Below are 19,012 nucleotides of genomic sequence, written 5' to 3' on the forward strand. Positions count from 1 at the left end.
TAAAGCGAGATGACCCCAGAGTCGTTCGCGACTGGACTTAACTGTCAGGGGGCCTTTACCTTTACCTTTTTATAAAAGCTATGTGCCGATCCCCTGTCAGGACTAGCACTGCTTCACATTGGCTTGGCCCTTTAATAGCACACTGTTTTTGCCTACTTTGAGGACTTCAGATGTTGAGTTTGTTACCAGGCACTCCATAGCTTAAACTGGAAACTTGATGGCTTTAAGTTGAGAGAATCTGGTGAGTTAGTATGATCTGCAAGCAGCTTAGGCTCACCTCAACACCCTTCTCAGACGCAGAGGAGGGGTGGGAACCTGTGGTTCTCTAGGTGTTGAGGACTTCAGCTCCTATCAGATCCAGCCAGCATGGCCAATGGTCAGGCATGGGGTCCAACAACATGTGGAGGACCACCAGTTTCCCACCCCTGCTCCAGACCCTGCTTTTCTTCCTTTGTTCAATCGGCAGATCAACATTTTCTCATTGCTGCATTCCAGCTTTCTGCTTCCCACTCAGATCTCCCAAGCCGAGGTTGTGATACACTTGGATTTCTAACAAGATCTTGTGTGCAGTACTTTTTAAGCTAGATATACTTGTTCAGTACTCAAAACAAGACTAGAAACCTATCATAGTACAAGATTACATAGTTTTGTCCTGTAATCCACAACTCTTGTGGGTTTTTATGTGTGGGGATCTCTGCCTTGAAAAGTGAGGAGGGGCCTATGGTCCCCATCCCCAATGCCCAGCACATGATACTTCTGTCATCTGCCATCCCCTCCACACTCCCCTTTCAACCTCTGAGTTGGGAACCAGGCATGGCCTCTCAAGAGTTATTTGACTAAGAATACCTCAGCCAGTAATTCTTTGTTTAACTGGAAGTGATTAACCTTTTCGTGGAAATTTTAATCCTTGCTGCTTATTTTTAGCAGTGGCTCCCCACATGTGTTTCTGATCCAGTTGTGATATTCAGCTTGCACGAGGCAATCTACCAAATGCAGACAAAACTCTGCAATGGCACTTGCTAGAACCATTTGTCACATGGAAGAGTTGCAGTTTAGCTTTCCATATGCTGGGTTTCGTTTTTGAAATATTCTCCCATTTGAAGTGTTCCAGCCCAGAAAGGACTCTACTGTATGATGTTTCTGTATATTTGATTTGGCTCTGTAATTGTATGTATTTAGTGATCAGTATCTCCTTGTAGTAACAAACCTTTTCAATGATAATAGACTAGGTAGGGACCTATGCCAATCACAGGACTTTTATTGGTTTGAGAAAACTGGAAAGTCATCACAAAGTGGCTGCGAACATGATCAAATTCACTGGTTATTAGGTGCTAGATTTTGTAATGGAACATTTTAACCTGGCACTATTATTGGCTTGTAAAAGAGGAAATAACTGACTGAAAAGATTGTTTTGCTTAGACATCACATCTTCTGGATTCTTGACTGAACATAACAAAAAATGGGGAGGGGTTGCCAGGTCTCCCATGTTTAACCTGGAGCCTCAGGTTTCTAGGACAAATAAGTGAAATCCCAGGGTGAGGGCAGTATCAAGATGGTGCACTTATTTTCTGTGTATCTGAAGAAGTGTGCATGCACACGAAAGCTCATACCAAGAACTAACTTAGTTGGTCTTTAAGGTGCTACTGGAAGGAATTTTTTTTGTTTTGACTATGGCAGACCAACACGGCTACCTATCTGTAACTGCACTTATTTTCTGTCTGACCTGATGAAAGCTTTTTCTATTCCATGCTTGCCTGGCTCCATCCTGCAGACGCACTCAGGCGCTTCCCCTAACTGGCAGGTGATATCATAAAACACATCTGTATCCCACCAGGCCACCTTCCGATCTGCCTGGCACTACACTTAAGATACAATGCCAGGAGACATGGAAACTCTAGATCATTCACCTTCATAGAAACCTCCCTTGGAAATCAAGCTCCAAATTTTGCAAACCTCCCACATGAAAACTACATTTGTTTAGGGATAACTGGGACATTTGACTGGCTTAAGTTTTCTAGAGCCTACACATATTCAGTGAAAAAGGGCCATGGAAATGTAGAGTTTGAAGAGACCAGGAGAGCCATCTAGTCCAACCTCCTGCAATGTAGGACTCTTTCGCCCAACACGGGGCTCAAACCCACAACCCTGGGATTAAGAGTCTTATGCTTCACTGACTGAGCTATCCCAGCAATCCAGAGGCAGCCCTCTCAGGAGGCAAGATGATGAGGCTGCCACAGAGAGTGGATTTTAGGTGCTGATAAGGGCAGCAGGCAAAGAAACAGACATCTGTGACTCAGAATCCACCAGGAAGTTCTGTACAAGCACCACTGAAATGAAAGGGAGTTGTGACTTGTTTCCCATGGGTTAATGCCATTTTTTCCTTTTGTTATAAGAAAAAACTGCTCCTTTTCTCTTATGGGGTATCCAGGAGCCCGTATCAAGTCCTTAAGTAGATTCCCTATCGGTAGGAGAAAATAACAGAGGCCAACCAGAGAATATTGAGAAGCAAAGCAGCTAGTAAGCCTGATCTTTATTGAACTGTTGCAACAGGGTCCCCCGCTTACTCCACGCAGGGAGGGAGGAGAGGAACCCAGAACATTGGTGTGCAAGCTCTTATATAGACTTTTGAAATTTCCCACCCTGTAGCTCGAGACCACCCCCAAAACATCATACATACATCACAGAAAGAGGCAGTCTCCAGCAGAAATTCTGTTTGCCGGGATACTGGATATTGGTCATTGATTGCTTTACCTGGGCGGCCTGGCCATTCTTTTGTGATGGTAAATACTTTAATTCCTGTCACAGGCTCACCCTATTCATACACACAGACGCCCTTAAGACAGGTAAGCAATAGACAATGGAGAGGCTTCCCCATTTCCTTCCTCCTTGCAGGTTTGCTCTCCTGTGTGATTTCAGACATGTGGTAATTATGTGTGTGTTTGCCTTGTACATTTATGAATGCTTGCTTTATATTTGGGACCTCAGAATTCTTATAACACTTTCCTTTTCTTTTTTTCATAACATGAAAGAGAAAATAAAATGCATAGTCTGCTCTCAAAGGTAGATCTTAAGCCTTGTCTCACACAGGAAGGGGTGGACCTTGCCAGGTCTTACCTGGGAGCTTCCCTTTCTTCTCTCTGCCTCCCGCTCTGGGAGATCTTCCTTTCCCTGCCTCTCGCACAGGTTCCTTCACCAACCATCCATCACCCTTGTGTATAATCCCAATATTGACTCAGAGTAGAGGACACCAAAACAAACAAACAAACAAAGCGAATAAAGGAAAAAAGAAGGAAGATAAAAAAATACAAGAATGAAAGAAGAAAAGAAAAGAGAAAAAAAGAGAAAGAGTAAGAGAAATAAAAAGCACTTAGGATAAAAAGCACTTAGGATAAAAAGCACTTAGTCTGTCAGTTACATATAAAAAGATTATACAAAGTATTCACTCCAGGATGACATCCAATTGCTCCTCTTTCTGTTAGGTAATATTTTCCCAATCTTCAGACTTAAACACCTCAAATTCATTCATTTCCCCTTCCATACAAAAAGTCCAAAAGGGGTTCTCCAATTATTACTATTGATAAATGCCTGTTTAACTGCCTTTGGTGCTGTACTGATGAATTTTTTGTTGTATTGAGTTGGGGTTTTGATTTCAAAATTTAGTGCATATGACTTATAAAATGGACATTATATATTCACATGTTAAATATGCACTTGGATGTATATATAATCCTCTAAATATTCCTAGGGTGCACCTATCCCACAGTTAACGTGGATTCAGAGAGACTCATGCCTACATCCATCAAACCACTTATCATTATTATAATGATACTATATTATCTATGATTCAATCTGTTTTGTTGTGTTTTATCTATCTACATGTAAATTATCCAAGATCTAACTGATCTTGTATTTATTGTAGTAGCTACTCTGATATTTTTTTGACAGAAAGCTGCCTAAAGCTAATGTAAAATAAAACAAAGGGATGCAGAGTTGAGGAAGAAGAGGCCGTGTTGCTCTCTCAGGCCCCGTCATCGCTCCCAAGGAGCCTGTTGGCTCATCCAGGTCTGGCTATCCATTCAGGATGAGCAATTCAAGGTCCCAGCCTCAGACTGAGTACTCCCTGACCCTTTCATTACCAAGCTAAAAGTAACCGAGGCAGTGGAGGAAGGGGCAGTTGTGGCACTTTCAGACAGACTCTGGCCTTCCTTGTGAGGCTCCCACACTGCAGGTGTTCCAAGCATTCCTATATTGCTTCTTTGTCTACCTCTTCCCTTCATAGCAGGTCAGTTTCCCTATAAGCTTCCCCTCCTGCCCACTCTCCTTCATGGCTGCTGCCAACTCCCCCTGGTTCTAGCTCTGCAGTTGGGGATGCCTTCTTCAGAGGGCTCTGTGGAGGGACTCACTCTTCAACTCCCATGTTCTCTTGTTCCTTATGTCTTGCTGCTGGCTCTCAGCCTCAAAGCCTTTCTCTTTAGGATTTCAAATGCAAGTGAACAAAAGGGAGCTATGAGAAGGAACTTGCATAATGCAGGAAAGACAGAGGCACAAGGGAACACAGGTTATAATGGGTGCTATGATGGGGATGCGGGTGGCGCTGTGGGTAAAACCTCAGCACCTAGGACTTGCCGGTCGCATGGTCAGCGGTTCGAATCCCCGTGGCGGGGTGCTCTCCCATCGTGCGGTCCCAGCGCCTGCCAACCTAGCAGTTTGAAAGCACCCCCAAGTGCAAGTAGATAAATAGGGACCGCTCACCAGCGGGAAGGTAAACGGCGTTCCGTGTGTGGCTCTGGCTCGCCAGATGCAGCTTGTCACGCTGGCCACATGACCCGGAAGTGTCTGCGGACAGCGCTGGCACCCAGCCTATAGAGTGAGATGAGCGCACAACCCTAGAGTGTGGCAAGACTGGCCCGTATGGGCAGGGGTACCTTTACCTTTATGATGCTGTAACCCAACCCTTAAGGCTAGCATGAAATGATGCCATTTCATTTTATTTGTTCATTAGTGGCATTAATTACGTATTTTTAGCAGCGTCAGAGGCAATCCGGTGCTCCTTCTGATTCTCCTACACATCCTTGAACTCTCCACCATCCTGTCCCTGTACCTTCCAGGTGCAAAACAAATAATGGAGCACTTTGCATACTGAAAATCTGAAAAGTGTGTCAAATGCAATTTGGGACATAGCTACACTACAAAAATATATTGATTTTAGAGTGGAACCTCGGTTTAAGAATAGCCCTGTTTACGAACTATTTGGTTTACGAACTCCACAAAACCGGAAGTAGTGTTCCGGTTTGCGAACTTTACCTCAGTCTATGAACGGAAGCCAAACGGTGGAAGAACACTGGCGGTGGGAGATCTCATTAGGGAAAGCGCGCCTCAGTTTAAGAACGGTTTCAGTTTAAGAACGGACTTCCAGAACGGATTAAGTTTGTAAGCCGAGGTACCACTGTATTACTGTTAGCTTGTTAATGTATTAATTGTTTTCAAACGAGCCTCAAAACAACTAAAACAGCTTTAAAAACAGTACAAAAACCCGCAACTAAAGAGAGGTTGAAAAAGAACACAGAATAAACTTCTACAATAAAGACCTTTTGAGACAGCAGAAAAAGCTTGTTGAAACAGGAATTTATTCAATTGTTTGCATAAGTACAATCTCATCTGGGATGCTAACTCCACAGAACAGGGTCATATATCACATATTTCCACAAATAATTCTATTTTCTTTCTTTGACAAGATTTATATACCTCTTAATCACCAAAAACCTCTAAGCTGTTTTTATTAAACAAGATGAAATTTTCATTTAAAAATACCGATAAAAAGCAAACATTAAAAACAAATTGTTTAAAAGTGCTGGTTTTTCTGGGTAGGGATGTGTCTTAGGGATGAGTAGGGGGTAGGATGAGAACTGAGATTTATCTGCTAAAGACACCCCCCACACAAACACACACACACTGCAGTTTCCAGGGTTCCCTAGACAGCAGGGTTGACTACTACACCAATTTAATTCTGTGGTATATCTTTGATGTCATTCCAAACCAGTATACATAATGTGTTCTTAATTCTTTTAAAATAATTAAATTATGACAGTATCCTGTTTTAACTGGTGCCTTGTAAACACAGTGCTTTCTGTTCTTGCAGGCTGTCTACATGTTCTATGCTTTGGCCATTGTCTGTGATGATTTCTTTGTCCCTTCATTGGAAAAGATTTGTGAAGTAAGTCTATGTTGATGCTACTTACGCATATTTATTAATGAAATTACCAAACCAGAATTGTAACCTTTGTTTACATGCCATCAGTTTTACACACTTCATTTCTATGGGCATAGCCAGGTCTTTTTTCAGCTGGAATGTGCTGGAGCTCATTTACAGCACCTCTCAGGTGGGCTCCATTGCCATGCTAAGAGAACAAGGGAGATCTCTGGCACTGCTTTTTCTAGAAAAATATTGCTGTGATTGGTATAGCCTTCATGAACAACTGTAGCAACTTGATTTAAGGCCACTGCCAACCCTGCAGCATATGAATCAAGTACTAAGTCATGTGCTTTAAAAGTGTGTTGAATGAGCTTTAAGTGTATGGTGTCGATCAGCAGGATCGACCTGTTAGAGGTAAAAATAAAAATCTACTCTTATTTGATGTTTTTATTGAGCTTGAGCTATCACAAATTTAAGGTAAAAATCATACAAAATAAAACTGAAACATGAAAAGCTTGTTATTAAAATTCCAAGCCTGAGAAACATTAAGTGTGTAAAGTTTTGAAACCTGAAATCATTTATAACATTGTAAGTATAAAATAATGTGACATTTATACATGGAAATCAAATGGGACAGGCTGATAATTCCTCTTACCAGCAGTTAAGTAATTGATAATGATAATTTAACAATAATATAAATAATTTCTCAGGTTCAGGCAGCAGATGACAGCTAATTATTTTGAACATCAGTAGAAAGCTGCTGGAGAAACAGTGTGCTAATGTCCCATTTAAAAGACACAGACAAGAGTAAAGTTGTAAAAACACTATGTGTCCCTGGAGGAGCATAGGATGAAACCATGCAGAGTAGCCGTGACAGTGCTCCCAAACTATCAGAAAGATAAATGGCATCCCTAAAGAGTTCTGCTGCATGCCCCTTGCACACCTCCAACACCCTCCTGTGTTAGAGTGACCTTGGAGGTAATACTTTGGGGAAAGGATTCTGCTGCAGCTACTACTGCATTGCATATCCTTTGATACTATTCTGCCTGGGGAGGATGTTGGAGGCGACCATGAATCCTGAGTCCTGAAAGACTAATAGCCCGGGGACGTGTTATATTTTGCTTCTGATAAGAGACTTTTCTCTTCTTCCACAGCGCCTGCACCTCAGTGAAGATGTGGCAGGGGCAACATTCATGGCAGCCGGCAGCTCGGCTCCAGAACTGTTTACATCTGTCATAGGTAACTAAGTCATCCGCTTCTTTCTTGCTGTAACTGCAAAAGTAAATGCAGCTTTTTAATAGTTTTGTTCCTTATCTTTCCCACAAAGATGATGGGGGATAGATATGCACACCCAGGTTTTGGGTAGACGACCAAATCCATAAGGTTAACCTTAGTCCAATAAACATTGGCAGAAGGATGGAATGGATGTTGCTGGAAGATTGCCCCAGTGCCAACAACAACATCCCAGGATGATCTTCCTGGGATGACTACCAAGGAAAATATTATGTTTGTTGGGAATTTTCCCACCTGTGTGTTCTTAGTAAGTACAAAACAATATGCTTTTGAATGGCATCCCTGTTGTCATGTGCCATGCAGAAAGAGATGTGAAGAATGGCTCAATCTACAGCTAGATGTGACTATGATACATTTAATTTGAAGGTGCACAGATAATGAAAGTGGATTCGACCATAACTCAGTGAGGTGCACATGCCTTGTACGCATAAAGATCCTAGCACTGTCATAAAGGATCTCAGGTAGCAAGGTAGGAAGGACCCCGGCCTGAGATGGTGGAGAACCACTACCAGTTTAAGTAGTTAATATTGGGATGAATGGAAGCTGATTTGGTGTAAGGCAGTCTCAAACGTTCGTGTTTTCTTTTGTTGCATCTGAAGTAGTAAAGGTTAGGTGGAGAGAGTGGGGAGCACCATAGTCATTTTCAGTAGTTCTCCTCAGAGTATATAACACACTGCAAGGTCAGACTTCCGGAGGCGGCGCGAAACGGCAGTGGCGGTCCTCTTCACGCTGTGAAGAGGGGCTCCGCGAAAAAGGGTCTTTCGCTGCGGCAAAGCGAAGACCCACCAAGAAAAACCACAGGCAGAGTGAGCCTGTGGCCGTGGGACTCGGCGGGTGCCAACAGCCCCCCCAGAAACGTAAAAGGGACCCCGTAAGGGGCTCCGGAGCGTGAAAGGGGGAGCGGCACTGTGAGTTCATCGCTCTTTTCGTGGATGCAAAGCTGCGCGGCTGCTGCCGATGAGCGCCGACCTTTCTTCTTGAAAACATCGAAATTGGAGCAACATACCCATGAGTAAGGGGCTTTAAATTGGATTAAAATTAATGGAATTCGGCCGAAAGCGGGAGGCGAGTAACAGGAAGTCCGCCTTCCAATCCTGCTTAACAGATCAAAGCAATACTCCGAGGAGCGCTGAGACGTGGAAAGGAGATTGCAAAAAGTGGAACTAAAGTGCTTTTATAGATTGAGTATTTAAAATATAAAGGAGTAAATCTTCACTGTGAACTTGTGGGATCTGTTTTTGGAACTTTCCTCTTATTTCGGACTGTGGGGATTAAAAGGGATAACCAAGTCAGCGGACTGCCAGAGCGCAAGAGAACTGTCAAACTGCGGATACTGTTGTTAGAATACAAACTGATACATTTATGGAGACTATAACATTTAAACATTGTTGCTGGCACCTTTATCGTTACCTTGTGGCTTTCTATTAAGAAATAGAGGCTCGGGGAACTCTCCCTTTGTTTTGGACTTATTTCACATGAAAAACACAGGAACTTTAATGGCAGATAAAAGTTTCTTCCTTCCCTGAAACTTTGAGATACTCCCCCTAGAGGATTGCGGAGATATAGAGGCTTGGGAACTACACTTTATTTGGACTTTCTGAGGTTTATTGTTTACATTCTGGACTTGCTCTTCCCATGGAATAAAAGAAAATTTGACCTTGAACAGAGGCAGAGGTGGAATGAGTGGCTCAGGGAAAACAAGAGCAGCAAAAGCTAGGGCAAAACAATCTGCGCAACTTGTCCAAACAACTTTAACTCATCAGCGTAGATCCTCTGTCCCAGCTGTGCTGATAGCACAGGAGGTCGAAACTGAACACTCTGCTGCAGAAGATATGGCAACAGGAGGATCTGAAGCAGTTCTGAAACAGATTTTGGAACAACTGGCGATTTTAAATCAAAAAGTGGACAATCAATCAACGAAAATTGATCAAGCTACATCCTCGATTAGAAACCTATCTGATCAGGTTTCCCAGCATACTCAGGCAATTGAGAATTTGCAAGGTGCAACGGCAGAAAATTATAAATTAGCTGAGGAAGCCAAACAAAAAGCAGAGCAAGCGAACAAGAAAGTTGATGAGATTAAGGGGGAAGTAAGGCCTCTGCAAAGACAGGTGGGGGAACAACAAGCCTACCTGTCAATGGTTGAACTGAAAAATAGGGAAAATAATCTCAGGCTGAGGGCCGTCCCAGAATTGGAGCAAGACAACCTGAGTGGATTTCTGACATTATTATTTCCCAGATTCTGGGGAGTAGAAGAAGACAAAGATTTCAAAATCGTGTCGGCATTCAGACTGGGAAGATTGGTAAAGAAAGACAAGTCCAGAGACTGTTTGGTGATCTTGAGATCAAGAGAAGAAAGAGACAAGATACTAGGCCTACATTTTAAGAAAGCTTTGGAGATACAAGGTAAAAAGGCTGAAATTTACAGAGACATACCCAAACAGCTACTGGATCTCAGGGCCGCCTATATAGAATTAACTAAATTGTTGAGATACAATGCGATTCCTTATAGGTGGGAGTTTCCGCAAGGACTATCATTTACCTACAAAGGAAGGAAGGTAAGAATCAGAACACCAGAGGACCAGAGGACCAGCAGAAGTTCCTACCACGACCATGGGGAGGACCTCCAAAAAGGAGCCGCAGCTTCTTGGCCACCACCACCACCGGGACCACCTCCGGAACCTATTCCGTCTGGAACAGGACCAGCACTACCACCTCCGGGATCGGAGGGAAATTAAGATCTACACTGTAAGATCTACAAATTAATCCAGGATGTCTCTGCAGCTGCTCAGTTGGAATATAAATGGTGGAAATTCTCCGGAAAAAAGAGAAAAAATATTTCATATATTGAAAAAAGAACAATTGGATGTTATCTGTTTGCAAGAAACCCACGTGACAAGGCTCCATAGAAAAGTGCTAATTAATAAAAGGTTAGGCCAGGAATTTATCTCTTCGGACAGAGTTAAAAAAAGAGCTTGTCACCGAAATTTATTTTTAAAGATGAACAAGGCAGAATTTTGGCGATTGAAATTCAGACACAAGGAGAAAAATTTTTGATATTAGGAATATACACCCCAAATGATGGAAAATCGGAATTTTTTGGGAAGCTGCATGAGATAATGCTGGACTATTTGGACTACAACAACATTATCATGTTGGGAGACATGAATGGGGTCGTCTCTGTAAACATGGATAAGTCGCAGAGTGCAAACATAACGAAAGACGGCAGACTACCTAAAACTTTCTTTGAAATGACTGACAATATGGACTTGATTGACATATGGAGGATTAAGAACCCCCTAGGAAAAGAAGGAACTTTCTTTTCTGAAGCTCATCTGTCTTGGACTCGAATCGACCAAATATGGTTAACCAGAGGACTGGCACCTAAGACTAGAAAAGTGGAAATCTGCCCAAGAACTTGCTCCGACCACAATGCACTGAAAGTGGAATTGAGATTAAATACAACCGGATCCTTTAGATGGAAAATGAATGACACTTTATTAAGAGATCAGGAGATTGTTAAGAAGTCCCAAAAAACTTTAAAGGATTATTTTGAGATAAATTTAAACACTACGGTGGAAAAAAGAACAATCTGGGACGCAAGTAAAGCAGTTATGAGAGGGTTTCTAATTCAACAAAATACGATTAAGAAAAGACTCTGGAATGAAAAGAAGGAGAAAGTATTGGAGAAAATAAGACAAGGTGAGAAAAAACTAAGATCTAGGCCCAAGTCGAAGGAAGTGCTGAGAGAAGTGAAATTTTTCCAAGCACAATATTCGAAATTGATAAATCAAGAGGTAGAATGGAAAATCAAACAAATGAAGCAAAGATCTTTTGAATCAGCAAATAAGTGTGGGAAACTGCTAGCATGGCAGTTGAAAAAGAGACAAAAATTGAATACAGTTACAAATCTAGAGATTGAAGGGAGAATGGTACAGAAACCCGAGGAAATTAGAAAATGCTTCCAGAGATACTTCAAAGAATTATATGTACAAGGGCCGCAGAAAGAGACTGAGGTAGATCAATTTGTTAAAACCTATGGATTACAAAAAATATCCCAGGAAATGAGAACAACCCTGAATGGCAAAATTACACAGCAGGAAATCGAAAGTGCCATACAGAACCTTCAACTAGGCAAATCTCCAGGCCCGGATGGACTTACCTCCAAATATTATAAGGTTTTGAAAGACTATTTGATACAACCCTTGTTGGAGGTTTGCAATCAGATTATGGAGGGGAGGAAGGCACCGGATACGTGGAAAGAAGCTTTCATCACATTGATACCAAAACTAGAAACTGAAAAAACCCAACTTAAAAACTACCGTCCCATCTCACTCCTAAATGTGGATTACAAAATTTTTGCAGACATCTTGGCAAGTAGGTTTAAAAAAGTGCTTAATGGAGTGATTCATAAGGACCAAGCAGGCTTTCTCCCTGGCAGGCATTTGTTTGACAACACAAGAAACATCATCAACATTTTGGAATTTTTACAAACAAACCTTAGCACTAGAGCGGTGTTAATCTTTATTGATGCAGAGAAAGCCTTTGACAACATTTCTTGGATGTTTATGAAGAAAAATTTGGAAGGGATGGAAGTGGGGCGGGGGTTTGAAAATGGAATAGAAGCAATTTATTCAGAACAAAAAGCTAAATTGATAGTAAACAATGTGGTGACAGAGGAGTTTAAAATTGAAAAAGGGACACGGCAGGGGTGCCCCCTATCCCCTCTATTGTTTATTGCAGTCCTGGAGGTGCTATTGAACATGATTAGAAAGGACCGGTTGGCACAAGGAATTGTGGTCGGAGAGAAACAATATAAACTGAAAGCATTTGCAGATGACTTGGTATTAACATTACAGGAGCCAGTCTCTAGCACAAAAAAAGTGTTAGAATTAATTTCTGATTTTGGTCGGGTGGCGGGATTTAAGTTGAACAAGCAAAAAACTAAGGTTCTAGCAAAAAATTTGACATCTGTAGAAACAGATGAGTTTCTGAAAGAGACAGAATTAAATGTGGTTAAAAATGTGAAATACCTAGGGGTGTATCTGACCTCCAAAAATTTGGATTTGTTTAAAAATAATTATGAGAAATGTTGGTCAGAAATCAAAAAAGATTTGGAAATTTGGTCAAGACTGAAACTGTCCTTGTTGGGTCGAATAGCAGCTATAAAGATGAATGTATTGCCGAAAATGTTATTTTTGTTTCAGGCCCTACAGATCGTGGACAAAGTGGAATGCTTTGGAAAATGGCAGAAGGATATTTCTAAGTTCGTCTGGCAGGGCAAAAAGCCCCGAATAAAGTTTAAAATATTAACTGATGCGAAAGAAAGAGGGGGGTTTGCCCTGCCAGACCTGAGATTATATTATGAATCTGCAGCCTTCTGCTGGTTGAAAGATTGGATACTGTTAGAGAACACTGATGTCCTGGATTTGGAGGGCTTTGATAACGCTTTTGGGTGGCATGCATATTTGTGGTACGACAAGGTTAAAGTTCATAAATTGTTCAAGAACCATATTGTTAGAAGAGCAGTCTTCATGGTCTGGGCAAAATACAAAGACTTATTGGAGAGTAAGACTCCGAGGTGGCTCTCACCGGTGGAGGCCAAGGCCCGTAAGAGACTCAACATGGAGGCATACTGGCCAAAATATTGTGAAATAATTGAAAAAGTTGGAGATAACTGGAGGTTGCAGAGCTTGGAAAAATTAAAAAACAAGGTGCGAGATTGGCTGCATTATGCACAAATTCAGGAGGTGTTTAAAGGGGACAAAAAGGTTGGGTTCCAGGTGGAAAAATCGAAACTAGAGACAGAATTGCTAGAACCAAAAGACAAATTACTTTCGAGAATGTATAACTTGCTGCTTAAATGGAACACACAGGATGAGACAGTACAATCCGCCATGATAAAGTAGGCACAGGATATTGGGCATAACATTATGTTTGAGGACTGGGAAAGGTTATGGAGCACCGGAATGAAATTTACGGCATGTAGTGCCCTGAAGGAAAATATTATGAAAATGATATACCGGTGGTACATGACCCCAGTCAAGCTTGCTAAGATATATCACCTGTCTGATAATAAATGTTGGAAATGTAAGGAGACGGAAGGGACATTCTTTCACCTCTGGTGGACTTGCCCAAAAGTGAAGGCCTTCTGGGAGATGATTCACAATGAGTTAAAAAAGGTATTTAGGTATACCTTACCTAAGAAACCGGAGGCCTTTCTACTGGGCATTGTAGACCAGAAGGTGTTAAAGAAGGATAGAACTTTCTTTATGTATGCTACGACGGCAGCAAGAATTTTGATTGCAAAGCATTGGAAGACACAAGATCTACCCACGCTGGAGGAATGGCAGGCGCAGTTGATGGACTATATGGAGCTGGCCGAAATGACTGGCAGAATCCGTGACTTGGGAGAAGAAACAATGGAAGAGGACTGGAAAAAATTTAAGGACTATTTGCAAAAACACTATAAGTTGTATGAATGTTAAGAAAATGCATTCTTTAGGAAATTCTAGCTTCAGCTACTGTTATAAGTGAAATGAAAACTAAAGTACAAGAAAGTAGAGGTGGAACTATGAAATAACTTTATTGTGTTTAAATTAAAACATATAAGAATTGGGTTATAACATTTAGAACTTGGTAACATGATAAAATGAAAGATATAATAAGTTGTGAAACAAGTTAACAAATTGCTGAAGTTTCGTAATACAAAGAACGCAGGGTCTGGAGGGTGTGGGGAAGTCCAGTAGGTTCGTTGAAAAAAGGATTTTGGAAATTTGAAATTTCTATATTTTTTCTCTGTTTTTTCTTCTTTTTTTCTGTAACTTAAAAGTCAATAAAAATATATTTAAAAAAAAATATAACACACTGCAAGGTCAGGCTGGGTGATTGCTAGTGAGTCAAAATTCCTTCTAGGAAGTGGAAAACTACTTTTAAAAAACGCCCTTATGTTAAGAAAAAACATGTTCACTAGCATAGGGCTGCCATCGATCCGGATTTTCCTGGATTTTCAAAGGCAGAAATGACATCCGGTGGGGTGGGGGGGAAGCTCAACAACTTTCAGGGTGTCCTAGTTTTTACTTTTCGAAATATGGCAACCCTGCACTAGCAGCCATGGTCAGACAAGGAGGCAGCTCAGGCCCCTGCAGGACAGAGAGATTCTGGGAAGAAAGGATCAGAGCCACAGGGTGTGGCAAGCTCAGCTGTTTCATCTCTCTAAGTTTGGGTTGATCAATGTGCTTATGTGTGGTCTTTAGAGGGAAGGATTCATCACATTCACACCAGGTAATTTGGCCTCCAAACACTGTTATTCATTCTTAGATCAAGGCCAAATTTGAATATTCAGTCATGAAAAAATGACTGGGGAGAATCCTAATGTTGTTCAAATTATTTAAATCCTGCCAAACATGTGTAGGCTGGCTCTGTGAGCTGGGATCTTGCTCAAGCAGGGCTCCAGCTAGCGATGGAGAAGAAATTCCATTCAGCTCATATTTAAATCTAAATCTATGTCTATCAAATGTTCACTTTCCAAAACCTTTATGAGAACTGAAACACAGGAATTTAGATAATAGCTATCCTTTGAAAGCCACACATCCAAATTTTGCAATGCAGTTTCTCAAACTAAATAATGTTTTAAAGAATGCATATAATAGGTAAAGGTGTGCATAAAAATGAATAACATACAAAAAATGCATTACATTAGCAGAAATGGCTTTTGGAAATGTGTGCATTTGTCAAAGCTGCATGCAAAAATGTGTTTCTTAAGAGACATGCTGAAGAATTTTAATGATCACAAACTGCTGCAGAAATGTAGAAAATGTAGAGAACTTAAGATTGGGGAAATGGGAAACAGGGAGAACCAAAATTAACAGGTCTGTTTACCCCTATTTCCAGCTCACAGAGGCAGCCCATGCAGGCCCTACAGCCTTCCCCTCTACCAACTTCCCCCCAATGTGTGGCCAACATCAGTGGCTCTTCATGCAGTGCTAACCATGCAGAAAGAACTCCTGAGCATGGGCCATTTGAATTTAAACAAGTATTTTCCCACCCCAAATTTCTACCCCAATATGTATTGGAATCCTATGCACATTGCCCCCCAAATACCAGACAGCAGCAAAATCTGAGAAAGCTTTTTCTAACAGCTCAGGGCATTCAAGTAAGACTTGGTCTTCACATGAAGTAGAATGGGTCTTGTATGAGGTGCTACATGGTGATGCAAGTCCTAAAGTGGTAGAGTGCCTGTGCCATTTAAGACTGCTGTGGTGGAGAGAGAGAGATCCCTGCAAGTAGAAAACCGGCACAGCTGCAAACAGGCAGTATTCTCTCTCTCTCTCTCTCTCTCTCTCTCTCTCTCTCTCTCTCTCTCTCTCTCTCTCTCTCTCTCTCTTAGTGAAGCATTCAAAAATGGTGGCTCCTCCCCCTGAAGTGGAACAGCTCATTCTCCCATCTCATTCTAACATGTGTTGATCAGACCTGCATGTACTGCTAACCAGATGATGAGAAACCTTTGCAGTTATTTCCTTTTCCATACTATAATGAATTTGACTGTTCAGCTGGTTGATCATGCTGAAAACACCTTTAAGCAATCTTTTTATTACACACATTTTCTCTGCTTCTCTCAGTTTTAGAAAATATGCTCTGGTGTTTTCTCCTTAATCCCAGCAGTTTTCTTGAATAGTGCCACTTGTTCTGGTTTGCGGTGGGAAATCCTGCCTGTTCATTCTGAGCAACACAGGAATTATTTTCTTCCTTCAGGTGTGTTTATCACGAAAGGAGACGTGGGTGTTGGGACCATCGTTGGCTCTGCTGTATTCAACATACTCTGTATAATTGGGGTTTGTGGCCTCTTTGCAGGGCAGGTAAGAGAATATGACTACATTTCCTCCTCCCCCTTGAGTAGTAGCCACCATTTTACAAACTGGTGCACAATCAGTATGGAAATCTCCTGCTTGCCTCTATTTATATAACATTTCACAAGAGTTCAATGCATTTCTTATACCGTTGATGTAACAAACATGTAAGATAGCTCAGTTTTATTTATCTCTGTAGCACAATGAACTCCTTAATGTTGCTTCCACCCCAGAGGCCTTAAGCACTGCTTGTGCCATTGCATTTTCATAATCAGTTCAAAGTAGGATTGAACTGTAGGTCCCACAAAGCAGTTAATATACCTTTATGTTTTATCTCGGGACCCTTTCTGTGTTTCCTTAGAAGTCAGTCCCCTTCCCCAGTATTAATAAAAGCTTCCTGCTTACAAATTCATTTTTATTCATTTCAACAAATACTTTGCATTCAATCACTCATTCAGCCTTTATTTGCATAATTTAGACCATTAAAAATAGTCCAATAAAAAATTAATAGTCCAGACATATTAAGCACACAAAACATATAAAAGACTCAGTAGCCATCATTAGGTAAGATTAAGAATCTCAATTTTGTATCCTGAAACAACCTCAGTAGTTTCGGAAATATCATCCTTCATTAGATATTGGATTACAGATTCTTTGCAAGTAGATATTTGGAGCTTCAAGGAATCACCAGTTAAGAGTGTTGAATGAAGAGAGAGCGGTCCAAAATTATATGATATATTGCATCTGGTGTGTTCACACCACAGGGGCAAAGTCTGTTCTGGAAGGGTATTTTTTGGAACCTTCTAGACAGTGCATTTAAAGCAACTAACATAAAAGCTCTAAGATGCAAAGGGGTATCTAAATTATAAAAATAGTTGGGCATCATTCCATGACAAGGCTGCAAACCCAGGTAAGCAGATAGGCATACAGAGGGCTGAGTGGGGTAATTTTTCAAAAAAATTCGTGGTCTAACAGCCTTTGCTTAATGAGAGAGAAAGTATGTGACTCATCCAGTAAGAGGAAAGAGTCTATTGCAATCCCTGTTTGTTTGAGTTTAAAAGTAATTGCAGAAAACCATGAAAAATATGTGAATCTCTCAATAAACAAGTTAATATGCTTTTTGAGTATGTACTAAAATGAATTTTTAACCAGTATTTAAAGTCATGATCCAACCCCTAGGTTCTAAGAGATGCTGATCTATCTCAGCACATATAGCCACACTTTGGAACTCCTAGGGTCTGTCGAAAAAAGGATGCCTGAACTTTGCTGTTAAAACCTGTTTTCTGTAGAGGGGTCCCATAAAGGAAGTGTGAAACTGTTTTCTTCCTATAGGCCCTAACCACTACATGTACCTTCTGATTAACATTAAGAAAATAGAATCGTTTAATTTTACAAGTTCACAAATAACAAGCAGATCAGAGGCAGGTAGAAATCTCACTTGGGTCTGGCATGAGAAGGGAGCCTGGGATCTCACCGAATTCTTATGGAACTGTGCCAAATGTTGTTTTTTGCAAACATTCTGCTTCTGAGATCAACTTGGACTGCTTAGACATTTCATTTGCTTTGATGAGTGCTTGGAATTTACTAGCATTTGAACATTGTTGTGTGCTCTTCCACTTCCCATAGCAGTGAGAGATTCCAGAGACAGTGCTGCAGGATTTAGGCTATAATCCTAAACCCATTTACCTGGGAGTAAGCCTCATTGATCTTAAAGAGTTTTACTTTTGGGTAGACAGGTATACAATAGCACTTTCCTCTTGGCTGAGAGATCACTGGCAGGAAAGGGGCAATACTTAATAGAACAAACATCTGTGAGGCAAAGGGCAAGCTCAGATCACACTGTAGGTGATGTACCATTGTAACTTCTCTGCAAATATTATGTTTCTCTCCACCCTTATTTACTGTTTTTCCTTCCAGTAAAGTTCTCTCTGGTTAGAGCTCTATCTGAACGATGTTTTGGTTTTGATGTGGGGGGCGGGGTAGTAAAAAAAATCAAAGAACCAGCTAACAGAGCAGTTTTAACTAGCAGTGGAATCCTTACAATGTAAGGCTTACATAAAACTCATAGCAATGTTAATCAGGACAAAGGGTAAGGAAAGCTCAAGGAAGATGGCTTTTGATCTAATATGCCATCTATCTTCTGGGCTGCTACAGCCAAACAGGCTTAATCATAGCAATTACACAATAGGAATTTTACAATTGTGGTGGTGTAATCTCATGGAGGAGTAATCTACAATAGGCACAGAAATAGGATGTTAATTACATTACCTTAACTTTCTTTATCAGAAAGAGCTATGAGGTTTAAGAGAGAGAAATACTCGCACTCTTAAAATAAATATTAATAGACAAAAAATGAAGTAACAGTATCTGTGGTGGTGCCTGTTATAAGAAGGCACCCTCCAGTCTTGTTGCAAAACTACCAATTGGTAAGTGTATTGTGTTAATTACACCCAAGTAACCACCAGTTGTTTATAATTACTCCTAAAGTTGGCAGTGGACAACGTCAATAAGAAGCGAAGCCTTAGACTGTCATTTTTCTTCTTCTGTGTGTAGGAAGGAAATTTCCCTTGCAGATTCTCACTTGTTTGACAAATAAGTGCTCTGTTCTAAGGTTATTCTCAATATCTGAATTCATTCATATCTCTCGTGCTATGTTTCCTTGTGAAGCAAACATATC

General features: G+C 41.0%; 1 protein-coding gene across 3 annotated transcripts in view; it reads left to right on the forward strand.

Annotated features, from left to right (window-relative positions):
- The window catches only part of SLC24A3 (solute carrier family 24 member 3), a gene marked incomplete at its 5' end in the record, with an annotated part of 160,708 nt that overhangs the window by 104,819 nt on the left and 36,877 nt on the right, over positions 1 to 19,012 (forward strand). For all 3 annotated transcript variants that reach the window (XM_081917825.1, XM_081917823.1, XM_081917824.1), the window contains 3 exons: positions 6,140 to 6,214; positions 7,348 to 7,432; positions 16,241 to 16,344. In XM_081917825.1, coding sequence (XP_081773951.1) covers positions 6,140 to 6,214; positions 7,348 to 7,432; positions 16,241 to 16,344 — 264 coding nt within the window. The remainder of the gene's footprint in view (positions 1 to 6,139; positions 6,215 to 7,347; positions 7,433 to 16,240; positions 16,345 to 19,012) is intronic.

This window comes from Podarcis melisellensis (assembly GCF_964234715.1).
Source record: "Podarcis melisellensis genome assembly, chromosome: 7".
In the NCBI taxonomy this organism is placed as follows: Eukaryota; Metazoa; Chordata; class Lepidosauria; order Squamata; family Lacertidae; genus Podarcis; species Podarcis melisellensis.